Source organism: Musa acuminata, chromosome BXJ1-10, assembly GCF_036884655.1.
Source record: "Musa acuminata AAA Group cultivar baxijiao chromosome BXJ1-10, Cavendish_Baxijiao_AAA, whole genome shotgun sequence".
Classification (NCBI taxonomy): Eukaryota; Viridiplantae; Streptophyta; class Magnoliopsida; order Zingiberales; family Musaceae; genus Musa; species Musa acuminata.
The window spans coordinates 25,683,993-25,702,606 of record NC_088336.1 but is presented as its reverse complement, the minus strand read 5'-3'; the positions used below and the strand labels follow the sequence as shown (position 1 = coordinate 25,702,606).

At 41.4% G+C, this 18,614-nt stretch overlaps 3 protein-coding genes across 10 annotated transcripts; 2 read left to right on the top strand and 1 right to left on the bottom strand.

Annotated features, from left to right (window-relative positions):
* Nucleotides 1-1,747: 1,747 nt before the first annotated feature.
* Nucleotides 1,748-11,995, bottom strand: LOC108951559 (protein ROH1D-like). Of its 7 annotated transcripts, none has more exons than XR_010480632.1 (7): nt 11,841-11,995; nt 7,343-10,369; nt 5,200-5,297; nt 2,424-4,300; nt 2,203-2,244; nt 2,023-2,128; nt 1,748-1,948 (listed from the first exon to the last, which is right to left on the bottom strand). XR_010480632.1 is itself a non-coding variant. In XM_065087086.1 (2 exons), the coding sequence occupies exon 2, from the start codon at nt 8,730-8,732 to the stop codon at nt 7,509-7,511; it is 1,224 nt and encodes a 407-aa protein (XP_064943158.1). In that variant the 5' UTR covers nt 8,733-10,369; nt 11,841-11,995; the 3' UTR covers nt 7,231-7,508. The 7 variants fall into 7 exon arrangements, 1 of the variants encoding a protein (XP_064943158.1); XR_010480630.1 differs by having other exon boundaries at nt 2,023-2,244; nt 7,343-9,582; nt 10,267-10,369; XR_010480631.1 differs by having other exon boundaries at nt 1,748-1,896; nt 2,023-2,244.
* LOC135595754 (cationic peroxidase SPC4-like) lies at nt 2,562-4,056 on the top strand. The gene is made up of 3 exons (XM_065087088.1): nt 2,562-2,870; nt 2,961-3,155; nt 3,286-4,056. The coding sequence occupies exons 1-3, from the start codon at nt 2,562-2,564 to the stop codon at nt 3,898-3,900; spliced, it is 1,119 nt and encodes a 372-aa protein (XP_064943160.1). The 3' UTR covers nt 3,901-4,056.
* A 1,147-nt stretch (nt 11,996-13,142) lies between the features above and the next one.
* On the top strand, nt 13,143-17,842 carry LOC135583688 (transcription factor VIP1-like). 2 transcript variants are annotated; one of them, XM_065087085.1, is made up of 4 exons: nt 13,143-13,744; nt 14,123-14,255; nt 15,171-15,253; nt 15,814-16,832. In XM_065087085.1, the coding sequence occupies exons 1-4, from the start codon at nt 13,149-13,151 to the stop codon at nt 15,878-15,880; spliced, it is 879 nt and encodes a 292-aa protein (XP_064943157.1). In that variant the 5' UTR covers nt 13,143-13,148; the 3' UTR covers nt 15,881-16,832. The 2 variants fall into 2 exon arrangements, with proteins under 2 accessions (XP_064943157.1, XP_064943156.1); XM_065087084.1 differs by lacking the exons at nt 15,171-15,253; nt 15,814-16,832 and adding exons at nt 16,856-16,940; nt 17,316-17,842 and having other exon boundaries at nt 13,144-13,744.
* The last annotated feature ends 772 nt before the right edge of the window (nt 17,843-18,614 follow it).

The window sequence follows — 18,614 nt, the reverse complement described above, 5'->3', positions numbered from 1 at the left end:
TACTAACAACCCCCTTTTTACTATTTGCATAATCTTATTATAATTTTTTTTAAAATTTTATTTTTTTATAAATAAATAAACATATCATTTTCCTTTTTAGAGAATGATCTCGAGGAAGTGACGACGAGTGATAACGACTATACATCAAATAATAGAGAATTAAAAAAAAATAAGAAAAAAAATAAAAAATTAGAGATCCCTGATAGTAAACGCTTAGTATCGGAATCGAAGTCACCCCTCCACCCATCAACCTTGTCGGAGGCCATCACCGAGAAGGAGATCATGCATAGCAGCATTGTCGTCGACGCTCAAAGCACAACTACTATCCTCCTCATCTCACGCTCCCTAATGTTGTCGTCCCGAGTCCCCACTCCCTTGCTTGCACGCCGCGAGCCTCGTCCACCTTTGTTACCGCCGAGGCAAAGGTGGTTCGTCTTTGAGAGACGCCAAGGAAAGAGAAATTATCGAACATAAGATGGCTCAAAACAGTCGAGCCACCATGCAACGATTGTGCAGTGAAGGGGACATCTTTTTAGAGAGATATTCAACCCATAGTTTCACATCGTTAAGAATTAAAATAGCTCATGATCTAATAAGCATAAACCTTTGAATTGAATCGAGTCTAAAGACAAAAAAAAAAAAAAAAACGTTGGAGTCAACATGGACTTGGTAAACAAGATCAAGCTAAGATATGACATGTAACATAATAATTTTAAAATTTTGAATTGAATTTATAATAAATCTAATATATGTTAACTTTGACTAATCTAAACTATATGATTTATGATTTATTCAACTAATTATTTGACTAGTTTGAGTTAAGCTCATATGGTTATTCGCTTGTTTTTTAGGTTGCAGTGTATTGTGATATGCCGTCATCCACACTTATCAAAACCTATCACCTTATCATCTTCATCTTATGATCATAAATATTATTGAATTGTGTATGTATATGAAATCTGAATCAAATAATACCTATATATTTGATGGTTAATCAATATTGACAATATATCATAAGAAACTAGGGTTGCATCCTCTCTTCACCTCTTATCATACATACATACACATATATAAGTGAGAGAATTGTCAACATGCCTACTCATTTGACACTCTACTTTTTTTAGTTAGCTCATATGACAACGCCAATTAAATTGGACGACATATTACGAGGAGTCATAAGGGCTATGATGGATTACAGGACATGGCTCCTCCTATTATTATATCATAATAGCGAGTTGATAAGATGGAATCGTGTTCCTACCCTACACCACTCCACTGCCCCCACCTGCTACAGGAAAGAGAAAACCTTCTTTAAGCCTTTTATGCATCTCGACAAGATAAAAAGTCTGTCTTCCTCGAGAAGGGAGCAAAGAGAAAGGAAATGGAGATCCTTTGGAAACGCAAGTGTGTGTATTCATGACATTTTTTTTTTTATGTACATTAGCTTAAACCGAGTAAGATTGATTAAGACATTATTACTAATTTTACATGTCAAAGTTCTACCGACTTGGATAGACTTGCAGTGCATTTAAGGATCGGTGGTGAGAAGGTCGGAGGATTCTGGTCACAGAAAGATGTGTGCGAAGAGTCAACAACATCGACGTGATACCTAACATTACGGAATGGGAAAGCCAGGCGAGGGAGAGGGCATCTACTCGAGCGAAAACCATGGAAACGTCGAGAGGAGATACGAGAACACAAACTGGCCTGAAAAGACCTACGGCTGAAACCCATCCACATGGGGATATGAACACAAGTCTCTCCTCTCCGGTCCTCGTGCTCGATTTAGGTCAAACAAACAAACAAACAATAAAAGATACAATTGGACTTCCTTGTTTCGTCGGAGAGGCTGTCTTTTCTCCAATCTTGTGACATCAACTGCTTCTCCTCCCTCATCTATAAACAATGAACAAGTTGATGTGGGAAACCAGTACAACCTTCACGTGCCCTACAATAGCAAAGCCATGACCATGACCTTTACTTAGCTTTCATCGAAGTTGCAGTCATGCATCAGAATCTTACCTTTGCGGTTCGACTGATTGCCCGATGGGCTGCTGGTTGTCTGTCGGCTTTTCTTTGGCCCCGACTTTACTCTCTGCATCTGCCAAGGCAGATCTTCTTCTTCGGACTGGGTCAAAGATGGCAGCTTGAGAAAATGGCCATGGTGCCTTTTGTTTTTTACAGTGGGGTTTTGCCCCTCACCTTCCCCCGATGCAGGTGGTCGAGATACGCTCCGGCATACGACTTGAAGAAACAAAATACTTCACGTCAGAGTAACAATAATACTTGGATGAAATGAATTGCCAATCACGAAAACAACACAGATATAAGATATTATGTGTGCGGATTTGTTTGGATGATGACCATATGCAGCTTTAGGCTTGCTGACTATTCAACAAAGCAATTTAATGGTCTTTTGTTACCTTGGATGTGGCGACGAAGCTTCCTGGTGGAAATGACTCCACGAGTGGACCACGAGCAGGGAACGATGCACCTTATCTGAAACATGGAGAAGAAAAAAATGGTCCATTCATGATCTGTATAGCCATTAATGCCTATAAATGAGGGTGCGTCGGAGTAGGAAGAGGCTTGTGCCGAGAACGAGCTCTTCTCCTTGCTCACCACCCATGGCTGCTACTGCTCCGACGTCTCGGCTGCTGCTCCTGGTCTCTTGCATTGTCTTCCTCTCCTCCACTTCGGAAGCCTTTGATTACCCTCCTCTGGTGAAGGGCCTCTCCTTCGACTTCTACAAGACCACCTGCCCCAGCTTGGAGTCCGTAGTCAGGAACTACCTAAAGCAAGAATTCAAGAAGAACATCGGCCTCGCTGCTGCCCTCCTCCGAGTTCATTTCCATGACTGCTTCGTTCAGGTATCTCTGCGGCACCCAGTGGCTACCGTGAGTGGCCACACAGTGTTCGCTAGCTGGATTTGTGATGGTGGATGTGCTGCTCATGTGCAGGGCTGCGACGGATCGATATTGTTGGACGGGTCGGCAGGTGGGCCGGGCGAGCAGAACGCGCCGCCCAACTTGACGCTCCGGCCGGCAGCCTTCAAAGCTCTCAACGACCTCCAGGTTCTCGTTACCCAAGCTTGTGGGCAGACCGTCTCCTGCGCTGACATCGCCGCTCTCGCCGCCCGCGACTCTGTTCACTTGGTACAGCCTCTCCTCCTGAAACCAAACCACCGATGGCCATTAGAAATCTAGACATCTCGACTTCAACCCACATATATGCATCAAAATCTGTGTCTAAGCGTCCGTATCCTTCTGTCGTCTTCTTCTTCAGTCGGGTGGCCCTGGCTACAAGGTTCCTTTCGGCCGGCGGGATGGCTTGACCTTTGCAACACAGGATGAGGTGCTCAAATTCCTTCCTTCCCCCAGATCCGACGTGACCGCGCTCCTCGCCGCCCTCAGCCAGCTCAACCTCGACGCCAACGACCTCGTCACCCTCTCCGGCGGCCACACCATCGGCATTGGCCACTGCCCCTCCTTCGATAACCGACTCTTCCCATCCCAGGACCCCAACATGGACAAGACCTTCGCCAAGAACCTCTACCTGACCTGCCCGGTCAATAACACCAACAACACCACCGTGCTCGACATCCGGTCACCCGACAAATTCGACAACAAGTACTACGTGGATCTCATGAACAGACAGGGGCTGTTCACCTCCGACCAGGATCTGTACACCAACACGACGACGAAGTCCATCGTCATCAACTTCGCTGTTAACCAGACCTTGTTCTTCGAGAAGTTCGTCTACTCCATGACCAAGATGGGTCAGCTCAGCGTGTTGACGGGCAACAAAGGCGAGATCCGGACTAATTGCTCTGCGATCAACAAAAGTAGCAAGTCCTTGTGGTCTGTGGTTGATGACGAGGGTAAGAGCGATGCCTTCTAATTGCACACTAACTGCTCTTCGGTAATAAAATGGTGAGTTTGGCCATCGATGCTCAATATACGAACACCTTTGGTTCCTCTCTGGTTGTCGCTTCCAGTCCAATGGTTCAGGTCTTGTATGCTTTTGGTACAACTAGTGAAGCTTTATGATGCTGAACATGAATAGTGCACGTTGAAAGATACACTGCTGCTGCTGCTGAAATGATAATGGGATGTCCGTCTACGTTATATTTTTTGCTGGAAATTCTTTTCTTTTCCTGCATGATAAAAACTTTCAGGGTGATCAAAATTCAAATGAGGTTAGCTAGTAGCAGACAAAATTGTTGAAAGCAAAACTGCATGTCCCTCAAATTGGAAGAGGCAAACTTGATGCTCAAAGATCTGTTCAAACATAAACTGTCCTGCAGAAGAATGAAAATTTTTCTGTCACAGGCAAAAGTATAAATTAAAAGAGATAAAATGATTAAGATTAGTGATATGAGAGAAAAGATTAAAAAAAAATCTAATTTTTTAAATAAAAATTATAAATAAATATTTAAGTATTTTAAACTTAATTATATATATATATATAATAACAATAATAAAAATATATAACCAACTTCAAATAATTGAGACTTATGTGACGAAGATATTAACAGCTAATGTTCAAGGATTTCCTTCAATAGTTCAGCATGCAAAGCAAACACTACAGAACTGTAAGGGCCTATAAATCAGAAAGGCATAATCCTATGCAAATTTTACAGACCAGACCTACTCAATCTGGCAGACTGTCCCAACACTTGTGTAAATAATTCAACAAGGTAATTCGGTGTAGATCATGATACTGATGATTACGGGAAAAGAAGAAAAAATGAACAACCAGAGTAAACCAGATGATGTTGAACAAAATAAATGAAGATAAAATTCAACAAGGTGGGTGGATGTGCTGTTGATGCAGAGTGCAAAATAAATGATGTTGTAGAAAATAAATGAAGATAAAAATTCAACAAGGTTGGGTGGATGTGCTGTTGATGCAGACGGCTACCTGATGCACCACCAGAAAATAAATGCTAAAAATATCTAATGACAACTTGCTCTGCTTTAAACAAAATAAATGATAAAATCCCTACTTTGGTCATCAAATCTTGCACTATTTAAATATCAAATCTTGTCGATCCCAAATAATTAGGATTTACGGCTTTGTTGTTATTGTTATAATCACAAAGTATGTCAAGATTGACAAAGACGTAACTGAACAGACTATCTTCAGCTTGGCGAATATACTTGCACACATCAGAAAGCGATGATGGACATTCCTCACCTTGAAGCTGGAAAAACTTGCTGAAGATGACATAGCTGCTGTCTGGCCGACAATCATAGTAGTTGAACAATTACATTGATTGAACTGATCTCAGGTGACTACAATAATAAAAAAGTAAAAACCCGAGTAAGAAGATGAAGAACAGATGCATTTTCCAATTAGAGAAGTGGCAACTATGATGGACAAAGAGTATCACCGATATGAAGGTTCCAAATTAACATTCATTCAGGAAAATTAAGTGCATATTACCATACAGAGATTCTTTCTAGAACAAGATGAGACAGTTCTTATTTAGGACAAAATACAAAAAAGAAAATATGGTACCACTTATTACAAGTTGACAATTACAAGAATAATGTGATCTAAAAGGTCTCTTCATTCACTGACACTACTATGTTCACCTGTTAAGTACATGAAAAGGGAGGGATCCTAGACAGTTGTCAAATAAATGAACCACATACAAAGGAGTGCCCGAGTCAGCTTACAAGAATAGACAATGTTTATAAGAGTCCCATGAAGAATATACAATGTTTACAAGAGTTCCATGAATCTAAACCGAGAGCACAGATTAGTTAGAAATTCTGGAATATTGAAGGGCTAAGTAGTTAATGTTTTAGCTGATTCTGTAGACCAAGCAAGAAAACTGTAACCAAAGAGTTAAAAACACAGGAGTAAGTCAATAAAAAAGTTTTTCTGAATAATTCAATCTATAATCTAGATAAGAGATGGGCCTCCCTCACCATCTTTTGCCTATCAGCACGCAAGATTGCCCCTTCAGTCAACCTAAGAATGTTGACATTAACTCAAAAATATAGGTACTAATGTGCACTATGTCAAATCAGGGAGAAACATCCTATGTGCTGACTTGGCTAATTTTTGGCATGTGTTGGCTTGCATATAATCATGCTGATCTAACATGACAAACATACATTAATATGCCCTACAGTATGACAATCCTTGGTATGGACATTAAGATTCCGGTTGATGCCATAGACATTATAGCAATGCAGTGAACATAAGTTTTTGTTTTACACAAGCAACAAACTGTGCCCAATGAAAGAAGAGGAATAGATACTCTGACTTCATAAGAAAAATTTACATGGAAAACAAAGTGACAAGTGTCCTCATCCCTATTTGATATGTTTATATTAAATGATTCAGGAAATACATTGATGATGACAAACCAATAGCTAAAACTATCGCTTTATATGAAAGTGATATTTGCTGTTGCTGTAAGAAGATCAAACTACTACCAGAACAAAGACAAGCTAACATCATAGCACAATAACAACTTCACACCAATGTAACAACATTTTTAAGCAAACATTCAATCATCCATTGGCAAGAGCCATCAATATGAACTATGATCCAAACACCAATTGCATATGATTCAGACGACAGCACAGAAAATATGATATTTGTTTTCAAGAAGTCCAACTGATGTGTATAAAGAACAATATTTCTTAACCAGAGCTTCCTCATTGGACTCTGTCATACTATGTGAACCAGTTTCCCCTTGGATTATTCTGAATATGTTTCTAAACTTATACAAGTAACCCTTTTTCCCAACTGGAGATTCATCATGGAAGATGCTCATGCTATCTTAGCCAGTTCTCCCTTATACAGTTCTAAAGAAGTTTTTGTTTGTCATGTGCAGCCATCTTTAAATGTTCATATACAACGTAGCAGACAAAACAACAAGACATATTAAAAAAGGAGTCACTAAATATTATGGAGAAACTAATACAAGTCTAGCTTACATGACTTAACAGTGATCGACAATCTGCAAAATCGAAAATACAGTCCACTGATGCAAAGACATTTTTAGGTTAGATTAGACCAAAGAGCAAGAGACCAAACAACACAACTTTGGAATTATACTTCTTTTCTATCAAAGAGAAAGTTAATTCTACAAAATTTTCTGAAGGACATGAGCCAACATGCGGAGGCTTGGGGGAGAAAAGAGTAAACTCAAGCACTCCTGAATTGACCAAGGCTTTCCATGAAGGGCTCAAGATTTGGACAGACAACTTGAAAGAAAAGGCCAAGACACTACTAGAGAGCTGTGTATGCGAATCAGCAACAGAAATAGTTGGTCATATGCTTTACACACAATTTATCATGGTAAATACAAAAGTACTACCTGATTATTTGTGTGAATGAAGACTCATTTGCTCTATATCAATTCCTTCACTTTATCTACTTCACTTCATTTTTTTCTCTATTCTCATTCCAATTTGCAATGACAATGGCCCCATATCATTAACATCAGATAGTTGTTTCTGCCACAGGACAAAAAATGGGAGCTTTCATTGCATAGTCTGAGACAAGCGATCGAAACCGTCAATGCGGCTGCACATGATCCGAAGGAAGACCTCCCTCACCTGGCGTTCCAACGGGCCAAGTCCTTCCTTCAAGACCACACAGACCTGTTCTAACTCTTCCACCCTCTGCCTCAGCTCCTCCTGCTTCTCCTCTGACATCGGGAACTGATTGGCCTGTGTCAGCTCCATCAATTGGTGCGTGCACCTCTCAATCTGTTGGATTTCCTTCAGCAGTCCGGTTGAGTTCCTCCGTTCCTTCTTCTTGGACTCCTCCACGATCCGCTCATGAATAGAGATGATAGGCGCTGCCCACGGGAAGGTCCGCGGAATGGAAAAGTGGGCCTGGTTGCTGCGATCATGGCATGGGATCGCAGCTACCAGGGACCGCATCGCAAACAGTAGCACCGCGCTCATCGTGTAGACGGGCACCGCGAGTCCGGCGGTGGCCTCGACCTCGTGGCCGCGAGGTGCGGCCATGTTGCTCCCAATGGCCTGCAGCTGCCGCACTAAGGACCATGAGCGGGACACGCTAGAGGAGAGGGAGCGGAAGTGGGAGAGACGGCGGCTGCCGCTCGGCGAGGAGGACGAAGAGGAGCCAGCGCTGCCGCTGCCGCTGCGGCCGAAGGAGCGGTTGCGGTGGGAGGGGATCGAGCCGGAGTCCCTGTCGTCGAGCATGACAGCGAGTTCGGCGAGGGCCTTGCGGGCGCGGCGGAGCTGGCCCTCGCGGTGTCCGTGGCGGGCGGAGGAAGCGGCGGCGGGGCCAAGCGCGGCAACCACGATCTCGAGGTGGGTCTCCAAGCGACGGAGCTGGTCGACGCCATCCCGAGCTGCGTTGCAGATGTCGAGGGCCTTGACGGTGCGATCTGAGAAGTCGGCGACGAGACGGTCAAGGGGTGGGCGAGCGATGAGTGACCAGCGGTCTAGGAGGAGGGGCCGGAATGCCTCATGGCACACAAGGAAGGAGTGGAGGAGCTTGCGAAGCCAGGAAAGGGACAGAAGACCATCGGCGTCGACGACGGAGAGGTCGAGGAAGTGGTCAGCGACGCAGCGCTGGAAGGCGAGCAGATCCGGCTGCTCGGCGGCGGCGCCCGCGGCCATGTGGTGGCGGGCGTCAATGGCGTGGATCTGGTCGCCGCGGACGCTTGGGATGAACCGGCCGAGGGAGGGCGAGAAGGAGGAGGACAAGCCCTGGTAGACCGCAGCGGGCATTATCGGTGGAACCGAACCACTCAATTCATTCTTACGGAGCAAGAGATGTTTCAAGGTGGGGGCGGGAATGAGAGGAAAACGAAAGAGACTGGAGGGAGCGAAACACTACCCCGAAGACCTTCGTCGAGGTAGCGTTTGCTTGTTGGCTTGCTTGGAAACCTTCGATGATCGAGGGTAGGAGAAAGGCGAAGAGGCGCCTTTTATGAACCTTCCTCGGAAGGAACAAATACGCGGACAAATTTAAAAGAAACAAAAGGAAAGGAGACCGCGACTTGCCATGTCCCACCAAAGCGGGATATGCCCTTCTAAATAAAACATAAAATGTCCAAGTTAACCGCGGTGAAAGGAGCCCGCAATGCCCATGGACGCGGGCGAGACGCGGACCGCGACACAGCGCGCCCGCGTAGCAGCAGTGCCATGAAGTCATTTGTGCTTTGAGATCTGTGATTCTACGTATCTCGAAGCGACACGAACGGGCTTTCTTCCCCGGAGAGCCGCGGGGGCCGAGTACGCGCGCGTGCGCGGAATGTTTCCAGAAGATTAAGGTTCAATAGACGAAGATGCCCTCACATCTACACCCCACTCCATCCACAAGGATCGAGGGCTTTTTGGACATTTCGAAGCCCCACGCGGACCCGAAGAACTTGGAAACTTGGAACGGGTCAAAGATCCCGTGTTCAAGAATATGTTGGTAGGGGAAGGCACTGAAATAAAAATGTTACTGGTGAAAGGACTTCGACCAACATAACGTTGACAGTGACGAATGGAAGGAAAATATCTATTAGAAAGGATAACGAAGAGAACCTCACCGTGTTATAGTTTAGCTCAGAAGGCCAGTGCTCGCGCTTGCCTACAGCAGAGGAAATGACGGAACACGCTATCTCAGGCCCATCTCTTGTCATGTCAAGCATGTCGACGGAAAGATGAATGAAACAAAAACAAGGATTCGAATCATACCCCTCGAAGAGTTCGTCCGATAAAAAGGTTGTCGGGTTGTTCCCGATTTAAATTAAAAAATTAGAAAAAAAAAAAGAGGGAGAAGATAAGCAAACCTATAGAGTTCATACAAAAGAAAGGTATGCCATTCAGTCACTCTTATCAGGAACTCAAATTGACTCAAATAAGAGTTGAAGGCTTATTGACTTTTCTCTGCTACATCTATCGGTGAAGGAGAATATGTCAAAGAGGTCAAATTTTGTATCACGGACTGCTTATTTACTATATAAAATGCCAACAGACACACAAAGGAATCTAATAATGAAAGCAGAATGGTTGCTATCGTTGACCATCATTAAGTTCACCAAATACAACTGTTTTATGTTCAAAGGGTAATAAACTTTTGATAGTTCAAAATTCTATGAATTCCGTTCAAGAAAAAAAAAAAAAAAAGCCTGAGAATGAATATATAATTCTAAAACAATATGAGCTTCCTCTAAACAGAACTTTCTTCCCATTGCTCTTTTATTTCTTATTAAGCAGCAAAAAATGATGCCATGGAAATGTTCACCGAGTTATGTGAAACAGCAATGCTAACCTTTCAGGAGGGTCTAAAGGAAGCCACTGAGTGCTGACACAATGTAGAATGTGATGAACAAAGACAATGGGAGCTCTTGAATCACAAACCTAACCAAAAGAACCTGAATATGAACCAATTAGAAACAACAGTAATCAATGTCGCAGCAAATATAAAAAATAGTTACAAATTTATGTGTACAACAAATAATCACTGGAAATTAATTTTAAGGGACTAGACTATCATCATGAAGATTATTTGTTAAACAAACTCGATTAGAGAATTCAAGCTTGCATAAGAGTCAGATGATAGAATAATAGTTAGCTAATCTTAGGAAGCCTGTGATGCCCCAGACAATTATTTATACAAAGCAGGGCCAATTCTGAAAACAGAAACCTGATAGACCTCAAGAAAAGGCCTTTGCAATATGTTCCAACAGATGATTTCCCCAAAAATGACAGGGAAGCCCAATCGCAATTAATAGCTTCGAGGCAATTAATGGAAGCCTGCAAATGGGAGGAACCTGACCAAAATGCTTAAGTTCAGTAGTTATAAATAGGTAACTAAGTCAATATATACAAGCCAATATCGCTTTTCTCTCCCTGATTTGGGTTTCTGGTGTCTCATGAAATGTGATGGTTTTGAAGTCACTACCCATCCAAACCAACAACCATTAACTTTTTTGAGGACGAAGCCACTGAGGTTTTGAACATGTATGCGATAGAATTAATCGCTCATAATGCATGAGCCATATGAAGAGACAAGACCTATCATCCATATCAATGGATGCATGATGATGTGACAAAGATGACAAAGAGTGCAGTGACAAGAAAATGGTGAGCTTGTAAGCATCCAGATCCTAATACTTTGATGTGCTTAATGAATTATCATATTTATACACTTCCCACCATTGCCTTAAACACTGTGGAAGGACAAACTCTGACTTGGATTGTACAGAAGCAACTGTTGTACTACTTCCCTTCTTTGCTTACTATGATAATCTCAACCAAGCCAATGTATTGCGGAGATGATGCCAAGCATTCAACCCAAGTAATTTTCTTAGGGATTCTTAGATGATCATAAATCAAGGTAGTTAATCTTGATATAAGTTGTTCATGGGTAAATGACAATAACATAATAATCGGGCCAAAAGATGCAAAATCTATCAGCTTATGTGTAGCTCATAGGAATATGCCATCGAGTAATGATTCAATAATCCAGTAACATCTAGCCCATTGTAATCACAGTGATAAACAGCAAAGCTAATCTGAAATGTTTCCTTATGATATCCATATTATCGTAATGTACGAATACGTTCTCATAATACTTCTCACATGATCATTTTAATGCCAGATTAAATTAGAACAGAAACCGTCAAACCAACATATTAACTGAAACCTAAAGGTCATTCAATCTAGGGTTTATTCATATGAAAGAAGACACCCAGATCAAGATCAGCCAACATATTTACATCAGATTTCTCACCCAATCCCAAAGAATCAAGAATGGACAATGACAAGAAAACAACGGAAACGGTCATTTCTTACAATCAATCAACGATCCGAAGAGCGCTGAGTTGTACAGGGAGATCCTACCTCGTTCTTAAAGGTCCTTCGTGGGAAATCGACGTGCAAGGTTCCAGAGGAGCTGCCACTACTACCCGATGACGATGGATCGAAGGAGAAGAAGGCGCGGATTTGGGAGGGAATGGAAGTGCGATTTGGGGGACGAGCGCACAGTTTGCTCCCACGAAAGCGGGAACTTTATTGACCTTTATAGTAGTCGCTTGACTGGAACATTTGGACGCCGCTTCGTTCCACGACTCGAGTTACGACTTGGCTCGGACGTGGCCACGTTGGCTGGATTAGCGTCCTAACTCTTTTATTTATGGGACTCAAAAACTTCTTTTATAGCGCAAAGGCGCCAAATAATAGCCACCGGATATAGATCGTACGGTAGAGATAAAAACATTGAATTCTAAGAGAGAGATCAATATTCCACAGGTAAAATTTAATCAGCAGAATGAGATATTCATGTCAGCACAAACCTATATAAAATATATATATTTTTAATTCATGCATAATTCAAAAAAATTCCCTAAACTAGTCATAATTATGATACTTCGAACTGTGGACATTTGTATACTAATTGTCTGCTTGTTTTTATAATAAATTAATTATAATGATTAGGGGTTGGTTTTTTGCAACATTCGATTCACATGAGACAATGGCTATTTCCCCCTTTTTATTCTAAATAAATAAATAAATCTTATCTCGACCCGCCAACACGGAAAAGGCAAAAAAACTGTTTCCTGCCTTGGCTGAGACAAGTGATCTCCGCCATTACGGAAGATATAATATGGTCTATTCAAAGGTTTTTAGCCAAAAAAAATACTCGAGGAGACACTGGTGGGCCCGATATTCGGTCCCAGAGAAATACGTGTTGTCTTTCCAATCGCGTTGCGTCACGCGTCTGGCGGTGGGAGACGAGGATTCGTCGCAAACGCACCCACTCACACTCTTTTAGCTGACCGGATTACAAAGCAAATCATACACGTCACAACCATCACCCAAAAAAGTCTCTGAACACGTGTCAAATCACAAAAGGGTCCGGACGACGCTGTAGCCTGCGGATCCCCTCCAGCCATTCCTTCATCTGAAATACTTAGTATCCTCCAAGTTTTCATGTTACAGCCGTCCACTAATGTGGGCCCGCCGCTATAGCCCCCCGGTCGGTCTGATACTGTTGGAGGGGATCGCCCGTGGGAAAGAATAAAAAACAAGAATATTACTTTGTCACCCGTTCGTCTACCTGCCTTTCCGTTTAGAGCCCCCACTTGTCCACACGGACCCACATGCGGGCCCCGTCAGATGCCCTTTACCTCCCTCCATTTTGCTCTTCGTATGTACGATTTCGCAAGCCGACCCTCGTCGCGTAACCTCCACCATCCTATCTCCGAGCACCCTGCGATGGACCCTGCCGGGCCGCTGCAGCCGCCGAACCCCCGGTTCGGGCAGATCCCTCTCCCCACCCCCAGAGGCCTCGGCGTCGGCGGCTGCGGTGGCGGAGCCGCCCACCGCCGGGCCCACTCCGAGACCTTCATCCGCGTTCCCGACGACCTCCTCTACTACTCCGACCTCGACTTCGGGATCCCGGACATGGACTTCTCTTCTTTCTCCGAAGAATACCTCTCCGGCGACGGCGGGGCCCCGATCGCGGCGACGGGGAGGCCAGTCCCCGGGGCCCACCTCAGGAGCCTGTCGGTCGACGCCGCGTTGTTCGAGGGGCTGTCGTTCCAGGGCGCGGCAGCTGGAAGCGGCGACGACGGCGTCTTGGGGTCGGAGAGGAAGGGACACCACCGGCGGAGCGGGTCGATGGACGGGGCGGCCTCGCCGCTCGAGCAGGAGTCGTTGCCGCCGCTGTCGGATTTCGCGAAGAAGGAGATGGCATCTGATAAGCTCGCCGAGCTGGCACTGATCGATCCCAAGCGTACGAAAAGGTCTGCTTTTTTTTCCCCGTCCTCCTTTGCTTTCATATGTCCTAAAAATCTACAGTCCTCAAATTGTGGACCTTTGTTTGATTTTAATTCCACGATTGATTTCCTCATTGTTCTGTCGGCTATTTTACTTTTTCTTTATATCTTTATTTATGTGAGGATACAATGCGATTTAGCAGGTTCTTTTTAATCCAAAATCCCTTCTTTATCTTGCTTTTGGACAGCGACGGACGGTGTTTCTTTCTCTCTCGAAAAAAAGGGGGGGGAAACCCTTCTTTATTATCTTTCAAGAGATGTTTACTCCACACAATTTAATAAAATACTTAGATATTTTGACTCTAGAATCTCGACATGATTATGATTGTTGGATTTGTGCTACAGGATTCTTGCAAATAGGCAATCTGCTGCTCGTTCGAAGGAGAGGAAGATTCGGTATACAAGTGAACTTGAAAGAAAGGTTCAAACACTCCAAACAGAGGCAACCTCTCTCTCAACACAGCTTACACTTCTGCAGGTAGGAGATATTTTTAGCTTTAGGGTTTACTGTCTTTCCTTTTAAAGATTGTAATTTGACTAAATTTATATGATACTCCCTAAACTAAAGGGATCAGTCTGTCTACTGTCATGAGTCCATATTGCTGTTATATTAAGGGTTCATACTGTTTACACACCTTCTGGTTGATGAGTTTTTAATTTGTGTTAAGTCTTCGTTGTTGCATTGTTGGTGTTTTTCATTTGGCTATTGTATGATCTGTATACTACTGCCAGAACTGAGTGCTTTTGACTTTTGAAATGCCAAATAATCAGTTCAGACTCCCATCTCGGCAGATCTCATTAACATCCATAAGTTGCATTTATGTCATTCTATGGGCTATCAGAAAACGTTATTTCTGATTGTCACCATGTATTCAGCATTTCTAAATTCTAATTTTACTAATGTGAAGTGAAGCCAACCGTGACCAATGTTCTCTTGTACTCAGATAATTTTGACTAATTTGAAGCTCCTTACTATTTCGGTCTCCAATAGTTCTATAACCTTATTTAATCATGGTGATCAGTATACTAATTTTAAAAGTAGTTTTACAAATTTCATTTTAAGAGTTATGTTTTGAATCTAACTAGAAGAATTGAGGAGGTGGCCGATTGGATCTCTTAGTAAAGGAGTGACGTATCTATTTCTATCTAGAAGTTGCAAAGCAGACTCTGATTAGATTCCAATACCCAAATAGTCATTACTTTAAACAGGTCTAATTGGATGCTGTTGAAACCCCTGATCAGTGTTATGCAACACATACATGTAATAGCCTGTCCGATAAATTTCCAAGTATGTTTTCCTCTAATTTCTTCCTTTTCTGTGCTTTCTGATTAGTCAGCTCACTCATTCTTAATTCATCTATTAATGGTATAAAGTATTGCTTTCTTTGTGTAGTTTGCTGCTGAAATCAACAAGCAACTTTATTCAGATCCTCTTAGACCTATCGGTGTAATCTATCAATTGGCTTTCATTAGAAGGTGAAGTTGGTCAGACATATGAATATTGTGGTGTGGACATCATAGCTTGTAGCTTGTTAATTTTAACTTCTATTTTTAAATAATACTGTTTTCAGTATAAAGTAAAATGTGCACTGGAGCTATAGTTGCTAACGATAACTTTTGTGGGAATTTCAAAGTTCAATTTTTGTGAACTTTATAGTGTACTGCCATTTTGATGACAAATATTTCGATGTTATGACTCACCGTTCTCAACTGTTGCAGTCTCTTTGCTTCATTGCCACCATAGCATCAGAAAATGCCTCCCTAACTGGCTTTTATCAGTTTCCTTTTCCTCTTTTTCTTTCAGTTCTTTCTGATCTTCCTAATTCTCCTGATCTGTGATCATATCTTTAGAGTGACAGTGTAACAACACAAAGAAATTTAACCTTTCATTAAAGTCAAATTACTTGCAGAAAGGAAAGCATGCTTTTTTAAAAATTAGATCCAATATATTCAAAGAAAGGAATTTGCAGTTCTAAAATTATTTTGTTTTTCATGTGTGGCCTTTGTGAAGGAGCTAATTTTGCTAATTAAGACAGATGGAAGAGGAAGGAACACAGGAGGATCAGATGTGGATCTTTATATATGTTGATGAACATGAGCTGATCAAGCAAGGAAATAGAATTAGGTAAGTGAATTGGGATGCAGTCGACAGGGAGAATATATACTTTTCAAATGGAGCAACATGGACTCTGTATAGTGTAACAGATGAAACTAAAGAATTTTTTCCTACTTCATGCACCTGTCTATTGACCAGAGTCATAATGTAGGGGCAAGTTGCAAAGCAGAGAATCAAATCTGAAAATTCTATTGTTAGGAGCTTTAGATTGAAGCAAACTTGGCAAATGGCTACACTAATGGTTAAACATTGGAAGATCAGCAAATCTTGGTAAAGTAATTGTGGTGATGAAGGTAGGAAAATCAAAGAAATGCACAAGTATCTCTAATGCATTATACTAGATTATGCATGGTTTTTGGAATCATGACAAAATTGTTATGACATCATTATTTGATGCTTCCTGACAACTAAGGATTAACCTAAAAAAGTAGCCAAGTGGAGTAACTGGGATATTGAGCTTAAAAGAGTAGGGCAAGTTGACCAGATATGGCTCCATTTTCTCTTTATGATTTCTTGTCAATAATTTCTCGCCGAAAAAGGACAATAATGAGTAGCCAATGATTCAACATTGGACCTCTGTTTCTTTTTTTACCCTCGTGATTCTGCATTTGGAGTTCCATTCCTGTCGATTCTCGTTGATCTTGAACTATATACCTTCCTTTAGACATTATGTTAATTAATAGCAGATATGGTGTTTATTGCATTCTCATGTAAATATGCAATTTATTTTTTGTTGTGTTTCCCTTAAACATCCTTGCATTTTACATTTTAGTTCTTTTGACCCGAGCAAAATAACATATTTGTTTTTAATTTCTTCAAAAGGGCAAAAGTTTTTTTTTTATTTTCAAGCATTGATTATGATTTCAATTTGTTCCATCTGAAAGTAGTTTACTTGTCAATGACCCCACATTTTGTTATATATTGAATACATTGCTAATGTCCAACTTCCTAACAAATCCCAGAAAGATACTACTGGTTTGACTACTGAGAACAGAGAACTCAAGTTGCGATTGCACTCCATCGAGCAACAAGCTCAACTTCGTGAGGGTAGGTGTTAACGATCAACTGTAGATACTTTTCTATTTTATTACTGTAAACCAATTAGAAATTAATGCTAAAAGCAAATCCACCATGCATTTGTTTAAACAATTTGACTCTGACACAAAACGTTACTTATGACATTTCTTTATTATTTCTTGGAGTCAACAAATGATCATGCTTTTACTTTGTTCAAGTGTCACCAAATGCACAAGATGTTATTTACATCATGAATTCATCGACCGACACAGTTACCATATAATCCAAATATTCCACGTCTTTAGCATTCTTAAATAGACAAATTGCTTTCCGTAAAGAAACTAAATTCTCAAGGAACCTAATGGTACTTCACTTATCATGAAAAGCTTTTATGGTTTTGTGCAGCTCTCAATGAAACTTTGCGAGAAGAAGTCCAGCGGCTTAAGAAAGCAACCAGGCAACTTCCAAGGGCAAATGGAAATCCTCATAACATTGTGATTCAGCAGAGTGTACCGAACTACTATTCTCATTCGAGCAATCAAGTTCAGCATCTCCATGCGTCTGAGGCACAAAAGTCCTCAAATGATAAGTCACCTAGTGACCAATGCCTAGATGATCCAATGGACTTTACGTGAGAACTTTGTCGGTCATCTGAATCGACTCCGGCTTGCCAAATCCACTGTAAATACTATTAGCGAAGGGCATTGTAGCATCAAGATACTCTATGTATCTTCGTATACTTTAGATGAAATTATTGGTCATGTCATGAATGTGTTGCAATGTCTTCAACTCCAGAAGGATGTATAAGTTGCAGACTGCTTGCTACAGTTCTGAGATGTGTATCAAACTGCTTATCCTTTTCATGATGAGTAGTGGAAATGGGATGTCTCTTCTAAATTTCACCAAAGCAAGCAAGAAAGCATCATTTGTTACTCTTCTTTGGAATGCATGGTTTGGAAAATTGGGTGGGAACATCTTGATTTCTTAATTCCTGTGAAGCAAGTAAGTATATTCTCATGGTTGGATCGCCTTTTTTCTTAATTATATTAGAATATTAAATTAAAATTTATGATTAGATAAGAATTGATTGAAGGGTTTTAGTAAAATTAGAAAAAAAAAAATCAAGAGTGGTCAATGTCTGTTTTTTTTCTCTCAACTTCTCTATGGTTTATTATAGCTCATTGTATTTTTGATATGTTTTTTTACATCGATAACTTGTCCGATTCAATAGCATTTAGAAAAATATATCAAGCATTGAAGATTTAAAATACTGACCTAACAATAACATATCATGCTCATCAAATTTTGAGAATTCGAAAACTTATTCAACAAATTTGTATACATAAAACATCAATCTTTTATCGAAAGTCGAATAAGTTTTTTTAAAGTGTTAATGGAAAAGAGATAGATCATAACAAAATATTATGACCAATTAATCACGTCTTAATCACTTGTCGTTTGTAAAAAATTATGCATATAATCTTTTTATTATGATTGTTTCGGTAATTTGAAACATCCACAATCAAATAATGTACAACCATTTGTCACCTCCATGCCATCACCAAAATCCTGGAGACAGGTAAACGTTGTTTGGGACTGAGACAACAGCTTCCAATTCCTCCGTCGGCCATTGACACCCCCCTCAACTCATATACTCACTCGACATGCCCCACTTTTCCCTTCTTTTGCTTCTGCTTCCTCCTC